The sequence below is a fragment of the Pinus tabuliformis genome, chromosome 8 (genome assembly GCF_031772625.1).
Source record: "Pinus tabuliformis cultivar Carrire ecotype Pingquan chromosome 8, CPIR1, whole genome shotgun sequence".
Lineage (NCBI taxonomy): Eukaryota > Viridiplantae > Streptophyta > Pinopsida > Pinales > Pinaceae > Pinus > Pinus tabuliformis.
In genome coordinates, this window is record NC_142294.1 from 940,891,544 (window position 1) to 940,916,612 (window position 25,069).

Here is a 25,069-nt window from a genome sequence, read left to right on the forward strand (position 1 = left end):
TGAGATGGTAAAAGTGTCCAAGTGTACACTTTGTCCTACTAAAGGAAAAGGAAGTTGTGTAAGGGCTAAAGCCCACTCGGAACTCCATACACATTTCAAATGAAGGAGTTGGACCTTGCAAAAGGCAAGGAGATGAATTGGCAGAATCATAGAAGGACTAAGAAATGGTTTATGGTTTAGTACCTCCTAAGAATTGTCCAACCCATGTTGGAGGCTCATTCTCTGATAAAATCTCATCCATCTGATGCCAATGATTTTGTCAATGAAGAGATGCCTGCAATACCTTCCAGAAATATGGGACAGGTGGTCTTATAGGCATGCTTGATATCAAGGGTGGCGTCGGTGTTGATATTGCTATTGCAAGAGTTTTTTCTTTTGTATGGAATCCTTTCAACGTGACTTGCTCCCATTTTTTAAGCCAATGGTCTGTGCCATTAATTATGGTCCTTCAAGCTATAAGGCACTTAGATATGAGATGCTTAGTGGTGTTAGTTGACAAAGAGAAAGTCCACCTTGGTTGTCAAAGAGTCCAGCTTGAAAATGCCATGGCCCAATTGAAGGCATCATGGATAACAGATAACTGTTCTATTGCGATAAATAGTTGGACAGATACTTAAATCATCCACTACTGAACATCTTCCACAGCCTGTCAGTACTAGATGCAATAGATATATAAGAAAAAGAAAAGTGAAAGACTAACAATAGAAAAAGACAAAGAAAAAATGCTAGCAGTAAATGTCAGGAGTAGTATGAAGGAAAGCTATGGAATGGGATGCTTTGTATCTTTTTTTAGTATCCGTGTTGGCAGCCACATAATATAACTCCCTTATTTTTCTTTGTCGAAGGCTCACAAGTAGCAACGGAAATGAAAGAAAGCATCACTACATAAGACACAAACCATAAAAGGGACAGCTGTTAGAAAATCAGAAAGGCAGAAAGATTTTCTTATACTTGATAATTACTTGTGATGTTCTTGATCTTTTATTAGTTTCCTTCTTTCCTTTAGTTCATCAAGCAATTACCAAAGCAAAAGCACATAAATCAATGGACACCAGATATAGGCACAGAGCCAGGGCAAAACCCCTCTCTAGGGGAAAGCCCAATCAGTAATTCTTCCTTAAATAATTTTCCTAAGATATTCCAAGACTCTAGACCTTGACACAAACTTTCCTCCAAACCAAGTCAGCATTCTTCTTCCTTTGCAGATGATCCTACTTGACTTGGCAGCAGCAGTAGCAGCACTTTCTTGGACCCAACAACTTTGACATTGCTTTGGAGGCTTCGATCTTCACTGAAAGACTTTGATCTTCAGTTAGAAACTTCAATCTTGGCCCAATACAACTTCCTGAGACAGCAACAGCAACTTCGACCTATAGCAGCAGCAACAAGCTATGGCATCAGCAAGAGAACTTCGATCTTCCAATCTAGGGCACGGGAGAGAGAGGGAGATGCACCAAAACTTCGATTTTCCTTCCTTCCCTCCTTCTCCTCGACCAAACTTGCACTCCTTTTTGCCTTCTTCCTCTATTTCGCACTTTTTCCCAGCTTGAAGGAGATATTGAACTAGCTTGAGTGTTGATTTTCTCCAAACGGAATTTGAACTGCTTCATTTATAGCCTTTAGGTGAGGTCGAATAGCCCTCCTTGAAGCCGACTTGATCATATTAAGGCCAACTTGGTGTGGAGGTTACATAATTCATTTTTTGACTCAATACTAAACCTTTTTACATGATTCAAAAGCCCACGAAGGGTCTCTTTAAATGTTTAATGACTCTATTAACTCATAATAAATCATGGAAGTCCTCAACGGGGACTTTAACCTAAACATGATGATCCAAGCATGAAACCCATGCTTTAATAAGTCATAATTATAATAATAATAATTCTTTTCTTTATTCTTTTGACAAGTGTTAGAGTCCTATGGTCATAATGATCAAAATTACTGTTTTCACTGTTGTTAGAGTCTTAGGTCAAATTATAATATTTTCAAATTAAATTTGACATGTCTCTTGATTGTCAAATGGTTGTTCTAAGTCATTGTCAAGGTGTCATTGCTACTCCCTCCACTTATTCAAGTTCACAAATCATCCATCATGGTCACTGTCGCCATTTCCTGTTATAAGTCATCAAATTGAGTTAGTTGGTCATCATTTAGGTCATAGAATCATAAAAACGCATACTTTGAGAGCTAAAATTCTAAATCATGGTCTAGAATATGCATATGATGTTCATCATTATCTCAGTCATCACTCTGAAAAATGGAGTCTTGTCATCCATTATGGTCATCAAAAAGTTTCATTATGGGCGATAGCAATTAGGAAAATAAAGTATTTCAAAGAGAATCAAAGTACATCTACATCACATGGAGATGTAACACTTCCTATTGAAGAATCACTGCTTCCAGTACCAATCACATTATTAGCCACTACTTCAAAGTACACATGATGTCATCATTCCACTATGAGCCAAAAAAAAACCTAGCTTTTTGCTGTGTTTTTGCCCTAAGTCTGTAATTTTCTCTTTTCACCCTTTTTTCTCACCCATTTTGAGAAAATCCACCTCTATTATCTTCCTAACATCTATCCCTACCCCCCATATTTTTGCCAGAATTTTTCCTACCTCCCTTTCCCTAACCCCCCAAGTCAATGCGCTTTTCACTCTATTTTGCTAATCAGACACAGGCAAAAGCTATCCTACAGAAACATAGCAACAGTTTGCTACGCTTTTCCTCAAAAAGTAAGAAATCAAATTTTCAAGCATGTCTGGTTAGCTCATGGCATAAGATAAGCAAAAAAGCACCTAAGAATACTTGTGGAGTGATAAATTTTCAGAGAAATATCAAAAACTGCCCTTTTGACACCTCACTACCCCCTTTCTAGCACTGTCGCTGCACTTCTGGGCAGTTACTTTTGGAACCAAATTTGCAGAGGTCAAATTGTTGTTTTTACATGGTTTAAAGGCTCAAAGGATTCTTCATAGGTTATCAGCAGCATCCAAAACTCCATCCAAGTCATCAAATTTTCAAGCTTTTCAATCGCTGCGCTTCTGTGTGTGAGAAATGTTTACTGCATGTAAAAGGTCAAATGTGAAACGGGTTAATGTAAATGGTAAATGTAAATATGCTATGGTATGGTTAAAATGGACATTGGGTATTGTTTTAGAGATAGGGTCAATCAGTTAGCTAAAAGGGGAAAGTTGTTTCTAACTCCCCTAGGATTTGGCAATGATAAGATAGGTTCATGAATCAGTTGCTATGGATCAGAATTCGACCCCTTAGAGGGGAAATCTTGTTTGTCTTCTATATGTACTCAGAAACAAGTCTAAGAAATGGTTGGATACTAGAGGTAGATACATTTTGGAACTGGTGTACTTGATTTTTGGCAGAATTAATATACAGTTGCAGCTATTTTTCTGGGATTCATGTGTTGTGGTCAGTGACATTGTTTTCTTCAGTTATTCTTATGCATTTGATTGTTAGATGTTTCTAGCAGCTATCCATATTTATGCTCATGTTAATCTCTTAAGTTTTAAACATAATTCATTGCCAGAAATGCTCTGTTTTGTTTGAGATTATCATTTAAGTATTTTTATCTTCCAAACAAGTAAATTATGCATGTATGCTCACTTAGTTCCTTCTATTTGATTTCCTCACTACCATACGACTACAACAGATCCAATTGTGTCTCTGATTACATCTATCTTGCCTCATTAAATCACTGCAACTGATCTTTTGACCTATTTGGCTCTAGTTCTTAGACCTAGTGCTTCATATCCAACAAAACCTAAATCAAAAACCTACTGTGCAAATATCTAGCATAAAACCCTAAATAATTCCAACCATATTTTGGTTGATTTTAGAGAGAGCCCTCTAGCTAGCTGCCAATTCAAAAGTTTGGTATGTAGTTACCTCTTTGGTTTGTTTTCTTAGCCTTGGGAAACTAAGGAGCACTAACATTTTGGTGTCGTTGTCAGGGAACGAACGTTTTCATATTCCCTGAAAAAGATCATCATAGTTCAGATCTGCTTGTTGACGGTGAACAACAAACAGACATCAGATAGGCTGAATCATTCACCTGGCGACTCCGAGTTCAAAGGATCCAGCAGATTGAAATTTCACAATGAATCCACTGGTCAAGGGTCAGTAATTTAAAAAAATTATTGTTGATTGTTTTCAAAATGGGTTCTGCAAGAACGAATGCCAGGTATGCACCTATGAATAGATCTCATATTCCTGGTTTTCCGAATTCCGTGCCTCATGTTGATTAGTCAACTTACCTCCCAATATTCAGACATGGAAAGGGAGAAGATGTCGTTCTTCACTTGGTTAAATTTCACATGCATGTGCATAAGCTAAAGGTTGTTTTTCATGAAGATGTTCATGGCTAGCTTGGAAGGAAAAGCAATATCATGGTATGAGGGACTGCCATTTGCTAGTATTTATTCACTTAAAGATTTTCATTCAGTATTTTTTGAAAAATACAGAGAATCTGATAATTCTTTGTGTTTGGTTGAGAACTGTTGTGAACATTTTGAGGATTTCATTCAAAATTTGGAAAATTCTTATGGTGATGAAAAGTTTATGTATGAAGAGATCCTTGAAGCTTTGCACGAAAACCCTTTTCATCACCAAGAAGAAAATTTGTTTTCTCTCTTGGATGAAAATGAAATCAAGCGAGACTTTAATGATGACATTTATGATTTAGCTTCTGAATTTGATAATAATTTGCAGCAGCCTTGTCTGTCTTTTCATGATCAAGAGTATGAGCACTCTTTCAAACAACATAAGGAAATAGACAGTCCACTGTTTTTTTCATTTTTCTGGGTCAGTGATTAAGGAAAAGCAGATTACATATCCTTTTGATAATTATTGTTTTCAACAACATGATAATGCAGACCCAGAGGATGGGATTAAAAAGGTATGTGACCTAGAATTGCATCTTACTGTTCCATTTGTGGAAGAGCTCATTGAAGGTAATCTTTTCCAAATTTTTGATGAATCTGTTGCTCTAGAAACTCTCAATTCATATTCACATGGACGATTACTCGTGAATCCATTTCTTCATGGAGATATGCACGTAGCTTCAGATTTTGAGGATGTTAGACTTCAATTTGACCATCATAAGTTGCAGGAAAGCAGTGAAAAAGAGGTTGTTTTAGAGCCTCTTATACATGAAGATCTCCCTCCAGGTTTTGAAAAGGAAAATTCTAATAAAGAAGAGAGCTCGGAAAAAGAAGAGTCTGTTGAAGAAGAGCAGTATGTCTCGGATCCCATGGATGTGCACATTTTTGCTATTGAAAATATGGCTGCCTCAAACGCAGATTTTCAAGAACAAACTTCCCTTTCTCCTAATGCAAGTGAAAAACTTGATGAACATATTTTCTTCTTTCATCCTGACAAAAATTTTGCATTGGAAAATGAAGGGTGTGCTTGTATTTCTGCTGACTTTCAAGACGTGGTAATGTTCCAGATTATTGAATACCCTACTGCCAATTTGTTGCATCCATCTGGGAAGATGAATTTTCTTGTATTTGCACATGTTCAGTGGACACTATGAGTTGCCATTTTCAGAATTTTCCTTTATGTCTGGTGCAGCTTAATACAAGCATAAGTCAGATCATCATTTGCTTGATTGGCTACACTGGAAGGATCATTTCACATGATTATATATATATATATATATATAAAGAAAGAGATATCTTCAGTAGATGGGCAGCTATCATCAAGATTTGAAGCCTGAGGTGAAAGCCCTAAGGTCTCGATGGTCTGCTACCATAAATAAGTTCATTCAGTAGTCAATTTTCAGTCTGTCAGTTAAGTTTTAGCTTTTAATTTTTGACTCCATTGCCCAATAAATAAGGCTACTTGGTCTACGGTGTTCTTGACACCTCCTAAAGGAGCTTCCATCCCCCATTGGAGCCAATGTTGAGTCCTATAGTCATAGTGATCAAAATTACTCTTTCACTGTTGTTTGCCAATTTGTTGCAACCATCTGGGAAGATGAATTTTCTTGTTTTTATGGATCATGAGCACATGTTCAGTGGACACTTTGAGTTACCATTTTCAGAATTTTCCTTTATGTCTGGTGCAGCTTAATACAAGCATAAGTCAGATCGTCATTTGCTTGATTGGCTACACTGGAAGGATCATTTCACATGATTATATATATATATATATATATATATATATATATCTTCAGCGGATGGGCAGTTATCATCAAGATTTGAAGCCCGATGTGAAGGCCCTAAGATCTCGATGGTCTGCTACCATAAATAAGTTCAGTCAGTAGTCAATTTTCAGTCGACCAGTTAAGTTTTAGCTTTTAATTTTTGACTCCATTGCCCAATAAATAAGGCTACTTGGTCTACGGTGTTCTTGACACCTCCTAAAGAAGCTTCCATCCCCATTGGAGCCAATGTTGAGTCCTATAATCATAGTGATCAAAATTACTCTCACTGTTGTTAGAGCCTTAGGTCAAATTATAATATTTTCAAATTAAATTTGATATGTCTATTGATTGTCAAATGGTTCTAAGTCATTGTCAAGATGTCATTGCTACTCCCTCCACTTATTCAAGGTCACAAATCATCCATCATGGTCACTATCATCATTTCTTGTTATAAGTCATCAATTGTGTTATTTGGTCATCATTTGGGTCATAGAATCATAAAAATGCATACTTTGAGAGCTAAAATTCTAAATCATGGTCTAGAATATGCATATGAAGTTCATCTTTATCTCAGTCATCATTCTGAAAAAGGGAGTCTTGTCATCCATTATGGTCATCAAAAAGTTTCATGATTGGAGTTAGTAATTATGAAAATAAACTATTTCAAAGAGAATCAAAGTACATCTACATCACATGGAGATGTAACACTTCCTATTGAAGAATCATTGCTACCAATACCAATCACATCATTAGCCACTACTTCAAAGTACACATGATGTCATCATTCCACTATGAGCCAAAAAAAACCTAGCTTTCTGCTGCGTTTTTGCCCCAAGTCTGTAATTTGCTCTTTTCACCCTCTTTTCTCGCTCTTTTTGAGAATATCCACCTCTATTATCTTCCCGACATCTATCCCTACCCCCCATATTTTTCTTAGAATTTTTCCTACCTCCCTTTCCCCTCATTCCCTTCCCCCAAGTCAATGAGATTTTCGCTTTTTTTTGCTAATCAGACACAGGGAAAAGCTATCCTACAAAAACACAGCAACAGTTTGTTGCGGTTTTCCTCATAAGGTAAGAAATCAAATTTTCAAGCATTTCTAGATAGCTCATGGCATAGGGTAAGCAGAAAAGCACCTAAGAATACTTGTGGGGTGATAAATTTTCAGAGAAATATCAAAAAGTGCCTTTTTGACACCTCACTACCCCCTTTGTAGCACTGTCGCTGCACTTCTAGGCAGTTACTTTTGGAACCAATTTTGCAGAGGTCAAACTGTTGTTTTTACATGGTTTAAAGGCTCAAAGGTGTAGTAGACATCTCAAGGTTTCTTTATCGGTCATCAACAGCATCCAAAACTCCATCCAAGTCATCAAATTTTCAAGCTTTTCAGTCACTGCGCTTCTGCAATAATTGTTGTGCTTCTGTGTGTGAGAAATTTTTACATGTAAAAGGTCAAATGTGAAATGGGTTAATGTAAATGGTAAATTAGAAGCATGGTAAATGTAAATATGCTATGGTATGGTTAAAATGGACATTGGATATTGTTTTAGAGATAGGGTCAATCAGTTAGCTAAAAGGGGAAAGTTGTTTCTAACTCCCCTAGGATTTGGCAATGATGAGATAGGTTCATGAATCAATTGCTATGGATCAGGGTTCTACCCCTTAGAGGGCAAATCTTGTTTGTCTTCTATATTTACTCAGAAACAAGTCTAAGAAATGGTTGAATACTAGAGGTAGATACATTTTGGAACTGGTGTACTTGATTTTTGGCAGATATACAGTTTCAACTATTTTTCTGGGATTCATGTGTTGTGGTAAGTGACATTGTTTTCTTCAGTTATTCTTATGCATTCGATTGTTAGATGTTTCTAACAGCTATCCATATTTCTGCTCATGTTAATCTCTTATGTTTTATACAAAATTAATTGCCAGAAATGCTATCTTTTGTTTGAGATTATCATTTAAGTGTTTTTATCTTCCAAACAAGTGAATTTATGCATGTATGCTCACTTAGTTCCTTCTATCTGATTTCCTCACTACCATACTACTACAACAGATCCATTTGTGTCTCTAATTACATCTATCTTGCCTCACTAAATGACTGCAACTGATCTTTTGACCTATTTGGCTCTAGTTCTTAAACCTAGTGCTTCATATCCAACAAAACCTAAATCAAAAACCTACTATGCAAATATCTAGCCTAAAACCCTAATAATTCCAACCATATTTTGGATGATTTTAGAGAGAGCCTTGTTTGATTTGGTAGGGCTTAGCTGCCAAGTCAAAAGTTTGGTTTGCAGTTACCTCTTTGGTTTCTTTTCTCAGCCTTGGGAAATTAAGGAGCGTTAACAACAAGTACATTACATGATGACTCAAATATAATAATGAAAACCGAACCTAGTTACATTTTCCAACAACAGCGTCCCTACATAGTATATTGTTAACTCACAAATTTCCCTACACATATGGAGAGTTAAGATCCAGCTAGCTTTCGTCAAGTTGGTGTTCAATGATAGGTGCATCTTTCATAGTGATCAAAGTCCATCAAAGCTCACAATGTGAATGAGCTTCAATATGCGAGGGTTTTCATGACACTGCAATTTTTAGCATTTAGGGTTTTAAAGCTTCTATGTTGATTCTAAACATAGATTTCAATTTCTTGCAAAAACGAGTCTAATGAGATTGGCTTGATTAACATACAAGGCACTGTTATTTTAAACAATGCATAATTCTAGTCATGCTATAGATGGCAACATTCTCATAGCAGTTCCCTTCATTTTCCATCCTATTTTTTAAGAGTCAAACTACTATTTTTGGCATGGCCATATTTAGCATTACTATTTTGGCAGGTACAAGCTCAAAATTCTTAGTTCTAGTAACCAATATAGATCCATCTTAAGCACGGATCTAACATGAGCTGAGAGGGATCAAATTTGTTTAGGTGCAAACTTCTTTTAGAGTGAAAAATACAACGCATAATTTTGCATTGTTTAAATTGTCTTTTTCAATGCTACATAGAGTACATAACTTAAACTTGTAAGTCCAAAAAATCTTTGTTGCATTTCAAGTAAAAAATTATAAAAAAAAAATTAACTAATTAAAATTTAATACCAAAAAAAAAAACATATACCAAAAAAAAGACCAGCGTGTAGAACACTGAGACCATTTCAAACATTTTAACCATAAAACTTATTTTATTCAATAGCTTTATATAACATATATTTATTTTTTTAAACAATATATAATATATACATAGTTGACATTAAAATATTTTACATAACTTGTGCATCCATTTTGTTATTAATATATTTTCAAGTATAAATGAATATTTAAAGTTATACAACATAAAAATATTTTATTTTTACATTTTTTTCTAGATATATAAGAAGGTGATATCGACATACATTAGTTAACATAGATCTTCAAAGAGTTTATTTAAATCCCAAGTTGAAATGCTTTTGAAAAGTACAAGGTTTAAACATCTTACTCACACTTTCTTTTACTTCTAATTACTTTACATGAAATTATATTAGGTCATATGGACAACTAACTAAACATGTAGAGCATATTCATTTTTGTTTTTTATTATAACCAACATTTTTCCCTATTTAGAGAATATTTTATTTTTATTTAGCAGGGACATGTGTTAACTCCACGTTGAGTACGGACATACTTACACATAACCCTCATACTGGGCTGTAGAATGAGCCTCTCAGTTCAACCAGCCATGAACTGTTTTCAATTGACCGAGTGTGAGTGTTCTCAGTGTGACATGTGGTAGCAATTGGCTTCTCATAAGGCAAACCCTAGTTTGACCCCCTTTGGTATTTTGGCAGTTTGTTTAGTTAGCCCAAGCTATAGCCTATCCTCAAGACTTCAGTTCTACATTTGCCAAAGGATGATCCTTTAACATATTTGAAAAACCTAGGTCGCCTTGCTTAAACTGGCCAATTGAAACCCTGATTTGACTAGATATGTTTGCTCAACTAAAATTGGCACTTTATTACTTGAACTAATTCGACCTCCTACTTCTTATTTGGCATGCTTACAATTACAAGATTCTAGTTCGCTTTGTTATGCTTCGTTGAAAACCATAGTTAAACCTCATCAATCAGTGGCATGTGAGATAAGTTTAACATCTGATTTGTGGCTTGTGGATGACAGATGAGAGGATCAATTGAGTTGAACTCCTATGTTTTAAAGTTAGCAGACATGCTAAATCCCTAACTCGGGTTGCTAAATTAGAAATCCTAAGATGATTTCTTCTTTTGATAATTGGAATTTTGTTGAGAGTTTGCATAAGCCACAGTTATTCACGGGAGATTGATAGCTGTTTTATAATTGGAGACATGAAATTTTGAGGGGTTATCTTTGAAAATATGGTTAGATTAGAGGTGTTTTAAAAGAATTTTTATGGTTGGATAGACAGGACAGCCATATAATGATATACGTGGCTGTAGCAGGCTACAGTGAGACTTTACTGTCAGATTGGTTGAGCTAACAGTCAGTTAACACCAGTGACTTGACAAATTGCAGAACAGTGACAATCTTCAAGCAGGTCAGCCTGCTGTTTACTGGCTCCCAGCACATTCCTCCACAGATATAGCCTGAAAACAGATATGGAAATTACCTATTTCTTGATTGACTTGGAGATAGAATGCATGGTTTCCAGAAAATTCATTTAGTCTGGCATTAACAGTGAGATCTAGGTGCTGTAGCAGCCTATAGACAGCCGCATAACAGCACTAATTTAATTTTTATGGCAATTTTTGTGTGCATGTTCAGGTAACAGCAGTTAGCAAAGAAGGATTGCTGTCAATCAACGTATGGCTAGGGCATACAAGTTTTTGAGTTTTGAGATTCTATAAAAGATGAGTGAGGAGGAAAGAAAGAAGAGAGATCATTGAGCAAACAGTGAACAGCCATCCAGCTTCGTCATTCATTTTATGCTGTCAGTTTTATAGATGTCATCATGATGCAAACAATATTTTGGCCACTACAGAGATGGGGGCTTTGATTATACCATGTGTTACAGCTTTTCAAATCTACTGGTTGAATAATTTTGCTTTTTTTACACTAGTGTCGATGGCCTTAATGCCTTACTTTGATGTCATGTACACCTAAGGCACGCATCCATTTATTCTTTCATCACTCATAGTTGTTTTGTGAAGTTGAATCTCCCTTATATTATTTGCTTGAAAAATTTTGTTGTGTCCTTGATTGCTTGCACACATATCAAGGACAAAAAAATACATGTGCTGATTACTTATGCTAACCATGCAGATTTCTCAAGTGTTGACAGTGTACAATCACTAGGGACACTCCCCTGTCACTGGAAAAGCACCAGTCCAAACGGTGGAGTAATTAGCAATGACCATAGTCACAGTTATTTCGTAGGTTTGCTTGGAGCAAATCTGAAAGATACACATACATAAACAATAAAAAAGACATGGACAGGGAAATTTCAGATCAAGAATTCTGAAAATGCACAAGGATGTAAGGGTATCTATAGGAAGGGCAGACATATGTCAGTTATTTAGTGAATTGCTAGTTTGACCCAACTGAGGGGCATGCCAAGCAATAAGAATATTTTCTCTAGATATCCAACTAAAGGCTTTGGAATGAAAAGAGATGAAACATTTTCCAATAAGAGATACAAAAATTTCACAAGGAAATTCTACCAAAAAAAAACAAAAAAAGAAATATAAAGAAAAGAATATATGCAAGCAATCTTGGGAACTCTATGGCCTGCTTTGCAATAGGAATTCACCACTGGATTAGAGATTTAGCAGATATCAGTTTTGTTCTTGCAGAGAATGCCTTCCAATAGCAAAGAAACATAAATCCTGTATAATCTTGTTGAAGTAGAAGGTTGCTCTTAATGACCTGTTTAGCTTGGATAACAGGTGAAAATTTCAAGCCCCAGGTAACTGATGTCTTTACGATCTCAATCAAACAAGTAGATTGTTGAATTTAATTAATGCTTAACTTTAATTTCAGACCATAGCATCAAATATACAAAAACCATAGCTAGAAATTAAATAGCGGAATACAACCGTACTTACCCTTCAAATCAATGTTATGTTCCTTGAAAAAACTTGCAAAGTTACAAGGAAACCTCCACACACTGCCCAAAAAACAGCACTGCACAGATACCAAAAACACCTTGAACTGAAGGGAGCCACAGATGTATGGATGTACTGCCCCTCCATATGAAGTGATTGGAGACCTGTACAATTATACAAATCTGTAAAGTGCCCTCCAGAGTCCATACAACTGTATGGATCCATACAACTGTACAAACTTACAGTTGTACAGGACTGTGTGCTGCTGGAAACATTTCTTTCCTAGTTGCCCGCTCTTTCTCCCTCTCTGTCACTCAACCTGCTCAACTGCCCAAGTGTGTTCAAAGCCTCTACCTTGCCCTGTCTTTATATTTTTAGCAGCGAATTTTTTTAAGATTACTCCTAGTCCAAGTCATGCATGAGATAACAATTTAAACTCAACTGCTAAATATAAGACTTTCACTTCTTTTAGTAAAGTGAATCACAGAATAATTGCTTATTGAAAATATCTTGAACAACTTCTCCCACATGCACACTGAACATATGCTGAAGTCCCCGTCCAAGCTATAATTCTCAACATCACACTTACTGAATTTATTATAATGGTGGTAATCATTTTGCAAAAAATCGTCAACAATGAATGAGAAAACAACCTTAAGTGAACAACATATTTTCCAGGCAGAGAGCATATAATCATTGATGTAATTATAAGATTCACCTCAAGCAGGCACAGTTATTGCTGCAACATTATATGTGGCTATGACTGTTATTTAGTGCAAACAGCAGCAACGACCCATTATACAGTGTAATCAGCATTCCTTCTACAGAGAAACCCTTTCAGGTAATGCAGGGCTTGTAATCGTCAACCTCATCCATCTTTGCATTTCAAATGCAAGAGAACACACATTTCAAAAATCAGGTGCCTTGTGGGTACTTATTTTACCTTGTTGGATTGAGTCTGTTATTTTTCCTCTGCATAGTACACAAGCATAATAGCTATCTAGCATCTTCTAAAATTATCATGCCAAAAAACAAGTCATCAAGAAAAGATTAAATGATTAGTTCATTAAAAGAACCAACTCATATTGCCTCTCCCCTTTGTGTCACAGATATGGCATCAATCTATTTAGTTTTAATAAGACTTGGCTAATGACCATCAAACAGCAATTGATTCTATTCAAACAAATCAGTAGTTTTCTGAAGAGCTTGACAGGGAATTAAAGAGTCAAGACTCAAGATGATGCGCATCAGAGCTGAATTGATGAAAGCCAACCAAACCAGACTAGGTGACCCACGATTGGTGTCAAGTCCAGACAAAAGTTCCTTGCATCCAACTATTGATTATCGCCTCCTTAATACATTTTGCTTTTCCATTTATTTGTAGAAGAAACATTGCTTTGAGGGCAAGTTGTTCCATCCAACAGACCAACTAGCTTAGTAGACATTTTAATGAAATTCCATTATATTATATTCCCATGGGCTTCAGGATGAATTGATCTTGGAGAATGCTTACCTTCTCTAATTTGTAGCATCCTCTGCCTCACCAGGGGCAGGTTCAAAACTGTATATAAAACTAGTGCTAATGAAAATTAATTCAGTAAAAAGAAATCTCAAGAACAAGTTACTTACAAGTTCCTGAAGCTTAGATCGATAGAATTCAATCTTCTCCTTTGAATCCATAATATCCTTCTCTAACTCTTGTACCTTCAAGACAGAAATCAAAACGGTTTAGAGGGAACAAAAGAACTGTTTTCACTTGTTATCCATTTCAAATGATTGACAACTCATGGACCAGCACTGTCTAAATGGCACATCAAGGTACAGATCAGCAATTAATCAGAGAAACTTTATTTATACATGTAAAAAAATAGAGCATGGTCATTTCATACCACAAACTATGAGCGTTCATGCAGAACTTTTATCAGCTGTCCTTTAATAAAAACCAAAGCATTTTCTTTATAGCTCCAAGAGCTTTTTGTTCAAACTTGAGTCAGCATTAATGACGTATAAAGAAAAATGCATTTTTGGTCCAATTTTAAGACAAGGTTCATGTGCACAAGACAGTAATCAGTGTGATAGATAACTCTGGATAAGCAATGGGAAAATATTTCCTAATACGAATAGCATCTACACAATACATTTTTTTTCTTTTAGGAATACACGTAGATCCCTTGATTGTGCATGTCTTTTATCTGATTAATGACTTACCAATCAGTTGTGGGCACCATTACTATTCCTTCCTTTTTTTCTCTAGTGGCCTTCCCAATAAGTTATCATAGAACAGCACTCAATATTATGACATCAATGCAGATGCATACAACTGGCAAATGTCCAAACTATCTTTTACTACCTTTATTTCCCACCAGCTCTAAAATTTTAACTCAACTGAGACCTCATCATTAACAAAGGGAAATAATAAATTCAATTCTATTTTGATTACAAAATGTTGGAAGAGAACAGCAAGCCCCAACATATAATTAAACCTTTTTTGTATGGAAATCCATATTATTTTAATAAGCTTTTATGTTAATCTTATGAAATATGAGCAAATGTAAAGGTTAGTGTAAGGGTGGTTAAAGCACTATGTTACCGGATCCGGCAGAGGCAAGAGGAACATTGCCGGATCCACGGATCTGAACCGGATCCGGATACGATACACCAAAAATACGTCTAAAATACGTATTTTATAAATATACAGTTTTTGGAAACGGTAAACTTTCCCAGGATACGGATCCCGCTGGTGGCTGCCGGAAACAGTGAAATGGTCGCCGAAAAGTCAGAAAAAGCGGAATTTTTTTAGGTTTCGATTGTCGCTGTAAGTTTAGATTGTCGCTGTAAATTTATGCTATTCTGACTTTCTACCCATTAACGTTTCTAAACTCCCAGCAGCCGCAAAGATCGTTTCACGTTATGCGGGCAAATTTTTGATAGGAAGATGTCACGTTTTCTCTCTCTGATTTTATAAATTAAATATGATTCCTGAGTCTGGCACTTCAGGCAATTCGATTAATTTTGACTTCTTAATCTGGATAGCTCTATTTCCGTTCAGGAGAGAAATGGGAAACAATATAAATTCATATAATACACAAGCATCTGCACGCGCGTAGGCAATAAATTAGAAGTGCAATAATAATTTCTAGAGTTTTGATTTTTATGTGTTTTAAAAAAAAATATTTGGGAACCATAGATTTTTTAATATTCTTAAAATTTGACAAAAATAATTGCCTTGCCCTATGTCTTTTATATTTTTAGAATATTTTAAAATTTACTATAGCATAACCATATATATTTAAAAATTAACATATGTTTTTTATTTTTATATAAATTTAATTAATATTAATAAATGATACATTAAATATGAAATTATCTATACAATAATTATTTATTATATGTAAAATTTATATATTTAAAAACTAACTTATGATTTTATTTTTATATTAATATAAATTTTAATTTTAAAAATTTTATTTTTTTTTATTTGCTTGTACTTGACGTTTCCTTGCCATTTCCGGATCCTGGCTTTTCAAAAAATTAGCGGATCCGTATCCGAATCCGTATCCTTATCCGGATCCAGATCCGAATCCTGGTAACTTAGTTAAAGCATGATAAGAAGGTTGCAGTGTTATTTTAGCTGTGTCATTGTCAACAGGATCTTGATTAGTTGATAAAGCCGTGGTGTTTCATTTGAATTTCACTCCCCATTCACACATAAGTGAATCAAAACCAACCCTCGTGTCATCATTAAGATTGGACAGTAACCATTACAATGACAATTTTATCCCAAAGGGGTTGGAACTTGGATCCAATGGTGAGAATGAGGAATTTCTTGCCATTGACCAAGATTCCATTACACTGAGGGATAATCTTACCCCTAGAGGATGACATGGGGGTACTTGGAATGGTAGTTGAACACGTGAGGTTTGCATTGCACTCCGTGCACCATCATTATTTGCAGTTGATTTTCAAGCAAACCCATAGTGGTGGTGCACTAGCATTTGGAAACTGAAAGACCAGTTAAAAACACAACTTTTCTTTTAGATGGACTTATCAAATAAAGTATTAACTTGAGACAAACTACACCAAAGATCTTGGCAAAGGACGGAGCATTTGCGTGTAGGGAGTCTAAGGAAAGCATCTATAACCTCAAGGTTAGCTGTCATTTCACATTGGAAATCTGGATGACAATAAAACCTTCTTGGTAGCGCTGGACATTGGAATGTAAACACCGTTTCAATCACTTCTAAGCAATGGATGGAGGTTTAATTAATCATACGTTATAAAAAAATTAGTAATTTTAGCACATTGGGTGATAGGTCCAAGATTGAAATCATATTTCAAAATGCCACACTCTCACTGAATCTTCAACGGAATTCAACATTGCTTGGAGAGTATAAAAGACACAACAAAGCAAAAGCCTACCACGCAGATTGGTTCCTTAGAGATTGGTGAAAAATGTGCCTGGGAATTTATGTTATGAGGCCTCTCAAGGAAACCCAGAGATAACTACAGTAGGGATTCTTGTCTACTACTCACCATTCCCTTTCCTAAATGGATTTAGGACATGGAATCAACAATTAAGCTGAATCTCTTTTTCTCAAATTAGCAATAGATCATGGTTTAGACAGACAGCAGGTTAATGGAGATTTCAAACTCATTACTAATTGGATGTGTTGCTCTATACCCTTCCAAAATGTGGGCTTTCAAGCATTGATGGATCATGTACGCTCCTCGAGAGATCCTCTGGCCTATCTCTCTTTCAAGCACATCTATGATGAAAATAATACACTAGCAGATATGCAATCAAAAGCCAGAGTTGATGCGAAGTTAGGCATGTTGAAACTATACAAGGTCAGAGATGTTGTGCATATTCAGCATCCACCATTTCCTTTTTTGTGATATTGTAGTTTTTTCTTGATGCAGATGGCACACACTATACGATGACTATGTAATTTCTTACCACATAACAGTGATATAAGTTCATACCACATGCAACGTATATACAACAGGCATATTAGAATTTTTTAGCCAAGAGCCTAGGACCATCAAGACTAGCTTTTTGAACCTTATGATTCGTCCCCACAACAATTCTAAGCAAAATGTGATATCTCAATTTCTAGCCTATAAGTAAAAAATACTACACTTTCCTTTGGGAAAAAAATGTAGTGAACCAAGGTTGCCCTCCAACCCCAATGCTATTCAAGATCTACATTGGCAAGCTAGAGAAATGGATAAACAAGAAGGGCTGGAAGAGTAGCATAGTAGTAATAAAAAGAATTATATTCTATGCTGATAATGTTATCTTGACAACCAGAGCACTACACAGCCTGTAGCACCATTTACAGGTTTAGGAACCTCTTGGTCAGAACTGGGTATGAATGCAAACACATAAGTATGCTTTGTTTATCATTGTATATTTTCACTGTTCCACCAAGACTCCGGAACGGGGAGACGAGGGTGCGGGGAGAAGCACAAGGGGGACGTGTGGGAGTACCCTCAAATTTTAGAGAAATTTAGGGGGGACAGGGGGACGTCGGGGTGTATATATATATATATATATATATATATATATATATAAATATATATATATATATATATATATATATAAAATCAGTAATGAAAGCATAAATGCATTGATACATACATAATTGAATTAAACAATGAAATACATTGATCCATACTCATCATCCTTACTAATACATACATGATTCATCCATAGACCACGAGATTCAATAATGAAATACTCCAATCCATATTCATTATTCACCATTCTAGAATCTACATTGATTTAAAAATTAAATTCATCATTCATCATTCTAGATTCTAAATTGATTTAAAATTAGAATTCATCATTCATCATTCTAGAACCTAATTAGTACTAAGCAAAATAGACTATAATAGATACTGAAATCTGAATACTGGAATAGTAAATTGATATAACTAAAACTCAAAAACAGTGGAGTGGTGAGTCTAAAAGTCACTCTAAAGTACAAAGAGGGCTTGGTGCTCTTGATTAAATACTAAATCCATACCCTTGTACATGACAAAATGCAATGGAAACATTGCAATCCATTGAATCCTGAATTCCTGAAAAACTGTTAAGTCCGCTGGATTTTGAGCGAGATCTAAAATTCTACTTTCTCCATATGAAATCCAATGAGGTCGGAACCACTCTCAAACATCCTAAGTCATTTCATGGTAATGTTAAAAATTTAAGTAAAAGGATGAAAATGAAAGATAAAGGAGAATGTCACTTTTACTTTAAGAATTTAACATTACCATGAATTGCATAGCATTAGTAGGGAAATATGGTCAAATACTAGGCTTTACCTGTCATAAATCATTGTTTACAAGTAAATTTAACAGGGGACGCATAGCCCATATTGAGGAGGGACGGCTAGGGGTCCCCCTTTTGGAGAGTCGTGTCCCCCATGCTAGGGAAACGTCCCCCCGCGTCTCCCCGCATCTCCCCAAAAGGGGGACGTGGGGAAACGTTTCCCAGACGTCCCCCCATCCCGGGTGCGCGGGGTGCGAGGGGTGCGCGCACCCTACCCTGGGGGACGCATCCCCGTGGAACACTGTATATTTTCCATTGGGAATATTAAAGAAGAAGAACATGTCAGGTGTGTGGGAAGCAAGAAGTAGAGATTGAACAATATTTCTTGTTGTGATGTGAGCAGCGAGACGTATGCCCACAACAAAAAGAGAACCACTCTGTGAATCATCAATTGGAAGAATATATGTCAAAGGGGACAGGTGGCAGAGATGACAAAATTGATGCATAAAAGGGAAAAAAAAATGAAATATGTTGTGTATGGATAGTTAGCTCTGGACATGGGTAAGTCCGTATGGGTACCTTTGTACCATGATCTGGCACAACCTTCATTTTACTCTTTTTTGTTCTTATAATATTTTCTATTAATCCCATGAAACTGTACCATCAAATATAAACACCTTTAGTCCCATTCACCAACTTACATCGTGAACAGTTTAATGAAAGCTATGCAACGACTCCCCTGGGACCACACTCAACCCCTCCTAAACCATCCTGAGCAATGCAAATTATGCATCTCACTTGGGTGGAGAGGGGCTAAGTATGGTCCATGGGGGAGGGTTACGTAGAGTGCAAAGATGAGAGATATTTTATTAAATGTTGCCAAGGCCAAATCAGCCTACAATACAGAGGCTTACAACTAAATGTTGCAAAATCGCTAAAAGAGTGTGAGTAAATATAAACTAATAAAGCAAATACTAATAACTAAAAAAAGTGACTTTAATTAAGTACAATGTGTGGGTGGACAAATTCTATCTCATTTCATATGTCTACTCATTTGGGTTGTCATCATAGCATGTGTTCAGTCCCCATGTTGTGCGTTTTCATAGACTTAGCTCTAAAGAACATCATCCTCTTTCCTTTCCTTGCAACATCTTCTATTTTCTTATCATGGAATAGTGCCTCCAAAGCAACCCCTTTAGAGTTGACCTATTTCTTGTTAATTTTCTTATCCTAGTAATTTTGCAATTAGTTCCGAGCAGATTTACGTCTAATGAATAAAAGCACAGCCGGGGTATTAACAAAATAAATCCAGCAGAAAGCAAAATGTACCAATCTCAATCACGAAAATTGACAACAAATTCTACCCAATCACAGTTCTTCATTAAAATTCTAAACTAGCTTGGGCTCCCTCCCTAGGAAAATGGCCCAACTGATGAAACACATAAAACACTAGATCTAATCCAACTGGTCAATCCCTCCTTGGTTGATCTAGATCTCCTTGCTCCCCCTTTCCTCAAATCCAACACACTCACTGAGATGCCTCTCTCAATAATGTGTTGTTGTATGGTGTCTTCTCCTTCTCCCTAGCCTAGCTTTTATAACTTTAAATTGAGCTAAATCCATAACCCTAATCTACAAAGAGATTGACGGCTGAGATTAGATCTTGGGTCACTTGAGATCAAGGGTTAAGATTGAAACATAATCACTAAAGTAATTTAATTTTACTTTAGCTCAATAAGCCAAAATAATACTTATATGCTTTTCCCAAGTCTAACTTAGGCTAAGCTATATTAGCGACTTGCTCACACTCGAGCAAGTGTTCTAAGGAGATCTTGGGAAACTTCTACATGCCTAGACACTTAAGTTTGTCCAAAAGTACCTGCCCGAGTTATAAACTTCAACATTTTTTATATAGTTATACAACTTACAGAGGAGAAAGAAGTGTTGCTTTATTTCAACTTTCCCTAATCCACAAAGTTTGCAAATCCTATGGTTCCATTAGTCTCTCAACTTTTTCCATCTAGCTATTTCACATCTTAACCAATGGGAACATGCCCTAAGTTGGGCCAACATGTGTTTCCATTTACATGCTATATAATGTGTGAGGCAATGCTACATCTTGATCTCCCATTTGGAGTTCAAGTGCTCTAAACAAAATTGTTATTTTTCCGATGCTTTTACCCTACATTTCCCCTTCCTATAGCATAAGATTTGCATGTGATCCTCTTTTAAGGTATCCAAACTTTCAATCCATTCTCTACATTGAAGCTCCTACGTGTTATTTCTCCATTGGAGTATACCTCTTTGTTGATTTGATTGGGTATCCTTTCAATACCCATCCCTTCCACTCTCTTTCAGCATAACAACCTTTGCAATGCCTCCAAATCTATTGGGTATAGACTTGTTTCAGCTAGCGTGGTTTCCTAAGGTATGTAAACTTTTATTCTCAAGGAGGAGGTTAATATGTGTTTCTTAACCTACTTCATCTCCAAGCATCTACTCGTGGATATACTTGGGCCCCAAACTTCACATCCATATAAAAGGATTAGTGTGATGAGCATATGAAATAATGATGTAACTATTTTTCAACCCTATACTAAGTTGTATGATATCGGGAAATGCGTACACATTTCTCAAACGAAAACACACAAGAAATGTGACCCCCCTAAAATTTGGAAATAGGGAAGCATTTCTCAAACGAAAACACATTGGAAATGGGACCCCCAAAAAATTTAGAAACGGGGATATCAAGATTATGTTTCATTAGATTCTATCATGTATGAAGGTATGGAATTGGTAATTAAGCAAGAGCACCAAAACTTCATGTACCTCGACATTAGTGATATTGTTTGTTAGACTTCTATGTCGTGACCTTAGCAAAAATGTACCCTTCACTCAAACCAAAATCATTGATCAGGCATGCTAGGCTTTTCATATCATATTTTAAAGCTTGGATTAGGTATTTTCATCAAAATTGGGTGGTGTTGACTGATGTTCCTAGAGGATTGAGGTAGAGGCAAAGGGTGATACTAATGATGAGGATCCCAATATAAGTGATGGTGGAACATTTGCTTGTCATTTATGTTTGTCATTTAAATGTTCTTGCTCATTTATTCATAATGATTTCTTTCCAAGTTTCAACATAATGTGCTTTAAAATATGCTATGAAAAGCCTAGCATGCGTGATCAATGATTTTGGTTTGAGTGAAGGGTACATTTTTGTTAAGTTCGTGACATAGAAGTCTAACAAACAATACATTAACATAGAGGTACATAAAGGGTCTGGTGCTCTTGATTAATTACCAATTCCATACCTTCATACATGATAGAATCTAATGAAAAATAATCCTGAAATTCTATAAACTATTTAGTTTGTTGAATTTTGAAAAGGATATGAAATTCTACTTTCTATTGATGAGGTTGGAAACTCTCTGAAACATCCTGAAACAATTGACGTAATATTAAAATGTTAAGTAAAAGTAACATTTCTTTTATTTTAATAATTTAACATTCCCATTAATTAACAACATTTTGGTGCAAAGTGGGGAGTGAAACCCCTTTTAAAGAAAATTTTATGGTCTTAAAGGTTTCTAAAAGTCTCATTAGTTCATGATTAACCTTTGTTTAGGACATAAAACCAAAAAAGTGGGTCCCAACAATTTAATCAAAGCAAAATCATATAAATTTCATTTGGAAATGCATTCTACAGACATTGAAATGCATGTCAATTTGTATGGAACACATTTCCAACAAGTGAAATGTGATACATATGAACTGAAACACGTTTCAATCGAGTTTTAGAGTTTCGTGATGCTAATAAGTAGGGGGGCACAAGTTTCCTGCAACATATTTCCCATATCTTTGTTCTAATGCGATTGTTCTACAAGAGGAGTGTCGCCTCCCATCATTCCCTCAAGCCTCTTTCTAAAGCATTGTTCTCATTTGAATTTTTCATTGAAGCCAGTGCTTAGGTATTAGTAAATCTAGATGATCTCTAAGGATCCATTGTTGAACTCAATTTAAGGATGAACTAATCCTTGTTTGAGAGAGCAGATGACCACTTTGGTTTTCCCATGTTGACTACCATGCCCATTCCCTTGTAGAATGTTTGCAATGACAAGAGATCAACTTGGAAGCTCCTTAGTGTTCTCACTACAAGGATGACATCATTTACATTAGCAAAAATTTGATTACTATTCCATCTATTTTCATTCCCCCCACCACCCTTTTCATCTATCCATTTCTCAATTTTATCAATATAAATCCCAAAAAGAGATGGTAGCAAGGGAAAGCTCGCATCACCACGATGTCGACACTAAAACTTTTTAACATGTCTCCCTTAGTCCTAATTTTGGTGCTAGTTTTTTTTAGAAAACCAGTGTTGTCGAACTCCAATATGATGAGGCACCTAGCTCCATAGGCCACTCCCACAATTTCTCTCCCAACATTGTACCAAACAATTTTTTCAATCCACAAAACAATAGGATAATACTTCATATTCCTTGTGCCAAGTCATCTCCACCCTCCACCATGGGTCTTAGGGGTTATGCAATGGTTAACAATGGACTTCTTTTGTCAAAATATCACTTGCCCTCTGGCTTGCTTAGCTTTGCAAAGGTCAAGCTAATCATTATCATTCCATAGTTGCCCAAATTGTTCTTCTTCTCTTCACTTGAAAATGGAGAGAATGAAGTCGGTTGCTTGACCTTCTAGTAATCTATTTCTTATAATTAGATTCGTCACTAGCACAATGTGTTAGGTTAGGTAATTTTTCCCCCATTTAAGGTGTTATGCTTCAACACCCTCAATATCCTTTGCCTTTCCTAGCGCTAACCATTATGCCTTATTCAATGTCTTCTTTTTCAAAAAAATTCTTTATCAATTGCAGTTGTCTAGCTTGTCATAGCCATTGTGCATCTAAGATGCCATTCTTTTGGGCTTGTCTTAATTTTTTTCTAACAGTGGTTCTTTTTCCTCATAGCCATGTCCAACAACTCTTGTTGCCTACCTTTTACGAATTTGGCCTTTGGACCCTAACTATTTGTTTGCATTATCTTAGGTTCTCATTGTTTATTCTATTTTGTAACTCTTTCTTGCTTCCTTAAATATGTCAATGTAGCAAGGAATAATAAGAAATCTATGTTGGTTTTTTCCAAAATCAATTGTTTAGATATCCATGCAAGGCTTTTTATTGTTGCCATCAATTTCAACACTTTTAATTCACTATCATACAACCCTTAAAGAAATCAAGTAGTGTGGTAATCCTCACCATCTGCATCTCCTGCTAAAAAATTATTGCATTGAGGTCACTCATTCTTGCCACATTTCTTCTCACAAAACTCTCTAGTTCTTTCTTTATCTATTGTGTTTTCATGGCTAAGCAAGACACATATTGGTTCATCCCCTAACAACAGTGCCTCATGACAACTACCAATTTAAAAGTGGTGAATTCTCTTCAATTTGTCATAGTCAACCATACTTTGTTCATTGTGTACAAAAAGTAGCTCCACATAAGTCTTTCCATCGATTCAATCTACTACATATTACCAGGTTGTGTATGTTACATGCACTTAACATCTCTTCTCCAAAATGTGTTGTTTCCTTGTCATCTTTCACTCGTTTCCTCCTTCAAGCCTCTTCCTCCTCATTGAGACACAAAGGGTGCTCATTTTTTGTGTTTATCTCCATTTGTAGGCTTCATGTCTTGCCATTAAAGTCCCCCATAAACAAGATGTTTCCCTTAGTTTTAACTCTTATAATGTTATTAATAAGGTGTTGGAAAATTTCCTCCTTGTTTAGTCCATTTCGTCTATAAAATTCATATTTCTAGGAAGTTTAGTAGCGCATTGCTAGAAAGGTGTTCTATTGTCATTTCATATTCTAATAGAGTGTATTAGTTATGGGGTTCAACTTTCCTCATGTGTATATATTCATACCATACTTCTTTAATGCAAGTGATCCTTCTCTAATCTTTGTGGTTTTTCAATATTGGGTTCCAAAATAACCATAATTTATATCACAATAAGCATATGACATTCTACATCCATCGTGTTCATGTGTTTTTAACAATATATTAACATCTTAGCATTTTGTTATCAAATCTAACCCCTACCTCCATGGGTATCCCTACAATTCCACATCATAAATAAGAAACATGCCACCTTGGAATGAACGCCATCCCTCTCACTTGCATCCAAATAGTCACTTAATTTCTTGTGACCTAGAAAAGATTTAGTAGTAACACTTGAGGATGCATGTTTATGTCTGACCAAGAAAATTTAGGTTGTTGTAATGTTCCAAATTGAAATTTACAACTAATAATAGACGTGTGAACTAGGCTATAGCAAATAAAATCATAAACAGTCATGTACCATAAAAAACACCAAGAAGCTAGGCAAATAAGTTGAGCCATTTTATTAAACTATGACATTTTATTGAACTATGAGTTGTAAGGAGTACATATAGCAAGGAACAAATGCACCTGGGCTTCCATAAGCAAGCTAGAGCAAATCCAAGTGGAGGAAATGACCCCAAGAGCTAGGAAACTTCGGCCCAATATCCTTC

At 35.8% G+C, this 25,069-nt stretch overlaps 1 protein-coding gene across 1 annotated transcript in view; it reads right to left on the reverse strand.

Annotated features, from left to right (window-relative positions):
- Positions 1-25,069, reverse strand: part of LOC149238595 (uncharacterized) — a 224,754-nt gene that overhangs the window by 157,630 nt on the left and 42,055 nt on the right. Inside the window, exon 6 of the mRNA XM_089373103.1 lies at positions 13,861-13,935. Coding sequence (XP_089229229.1) covers positions 13,861-13,935 — 75 coding nt within the window. The remainder of the gene's footprint in view (positions 1-13,860; positions 13,936-25,069) is intronic.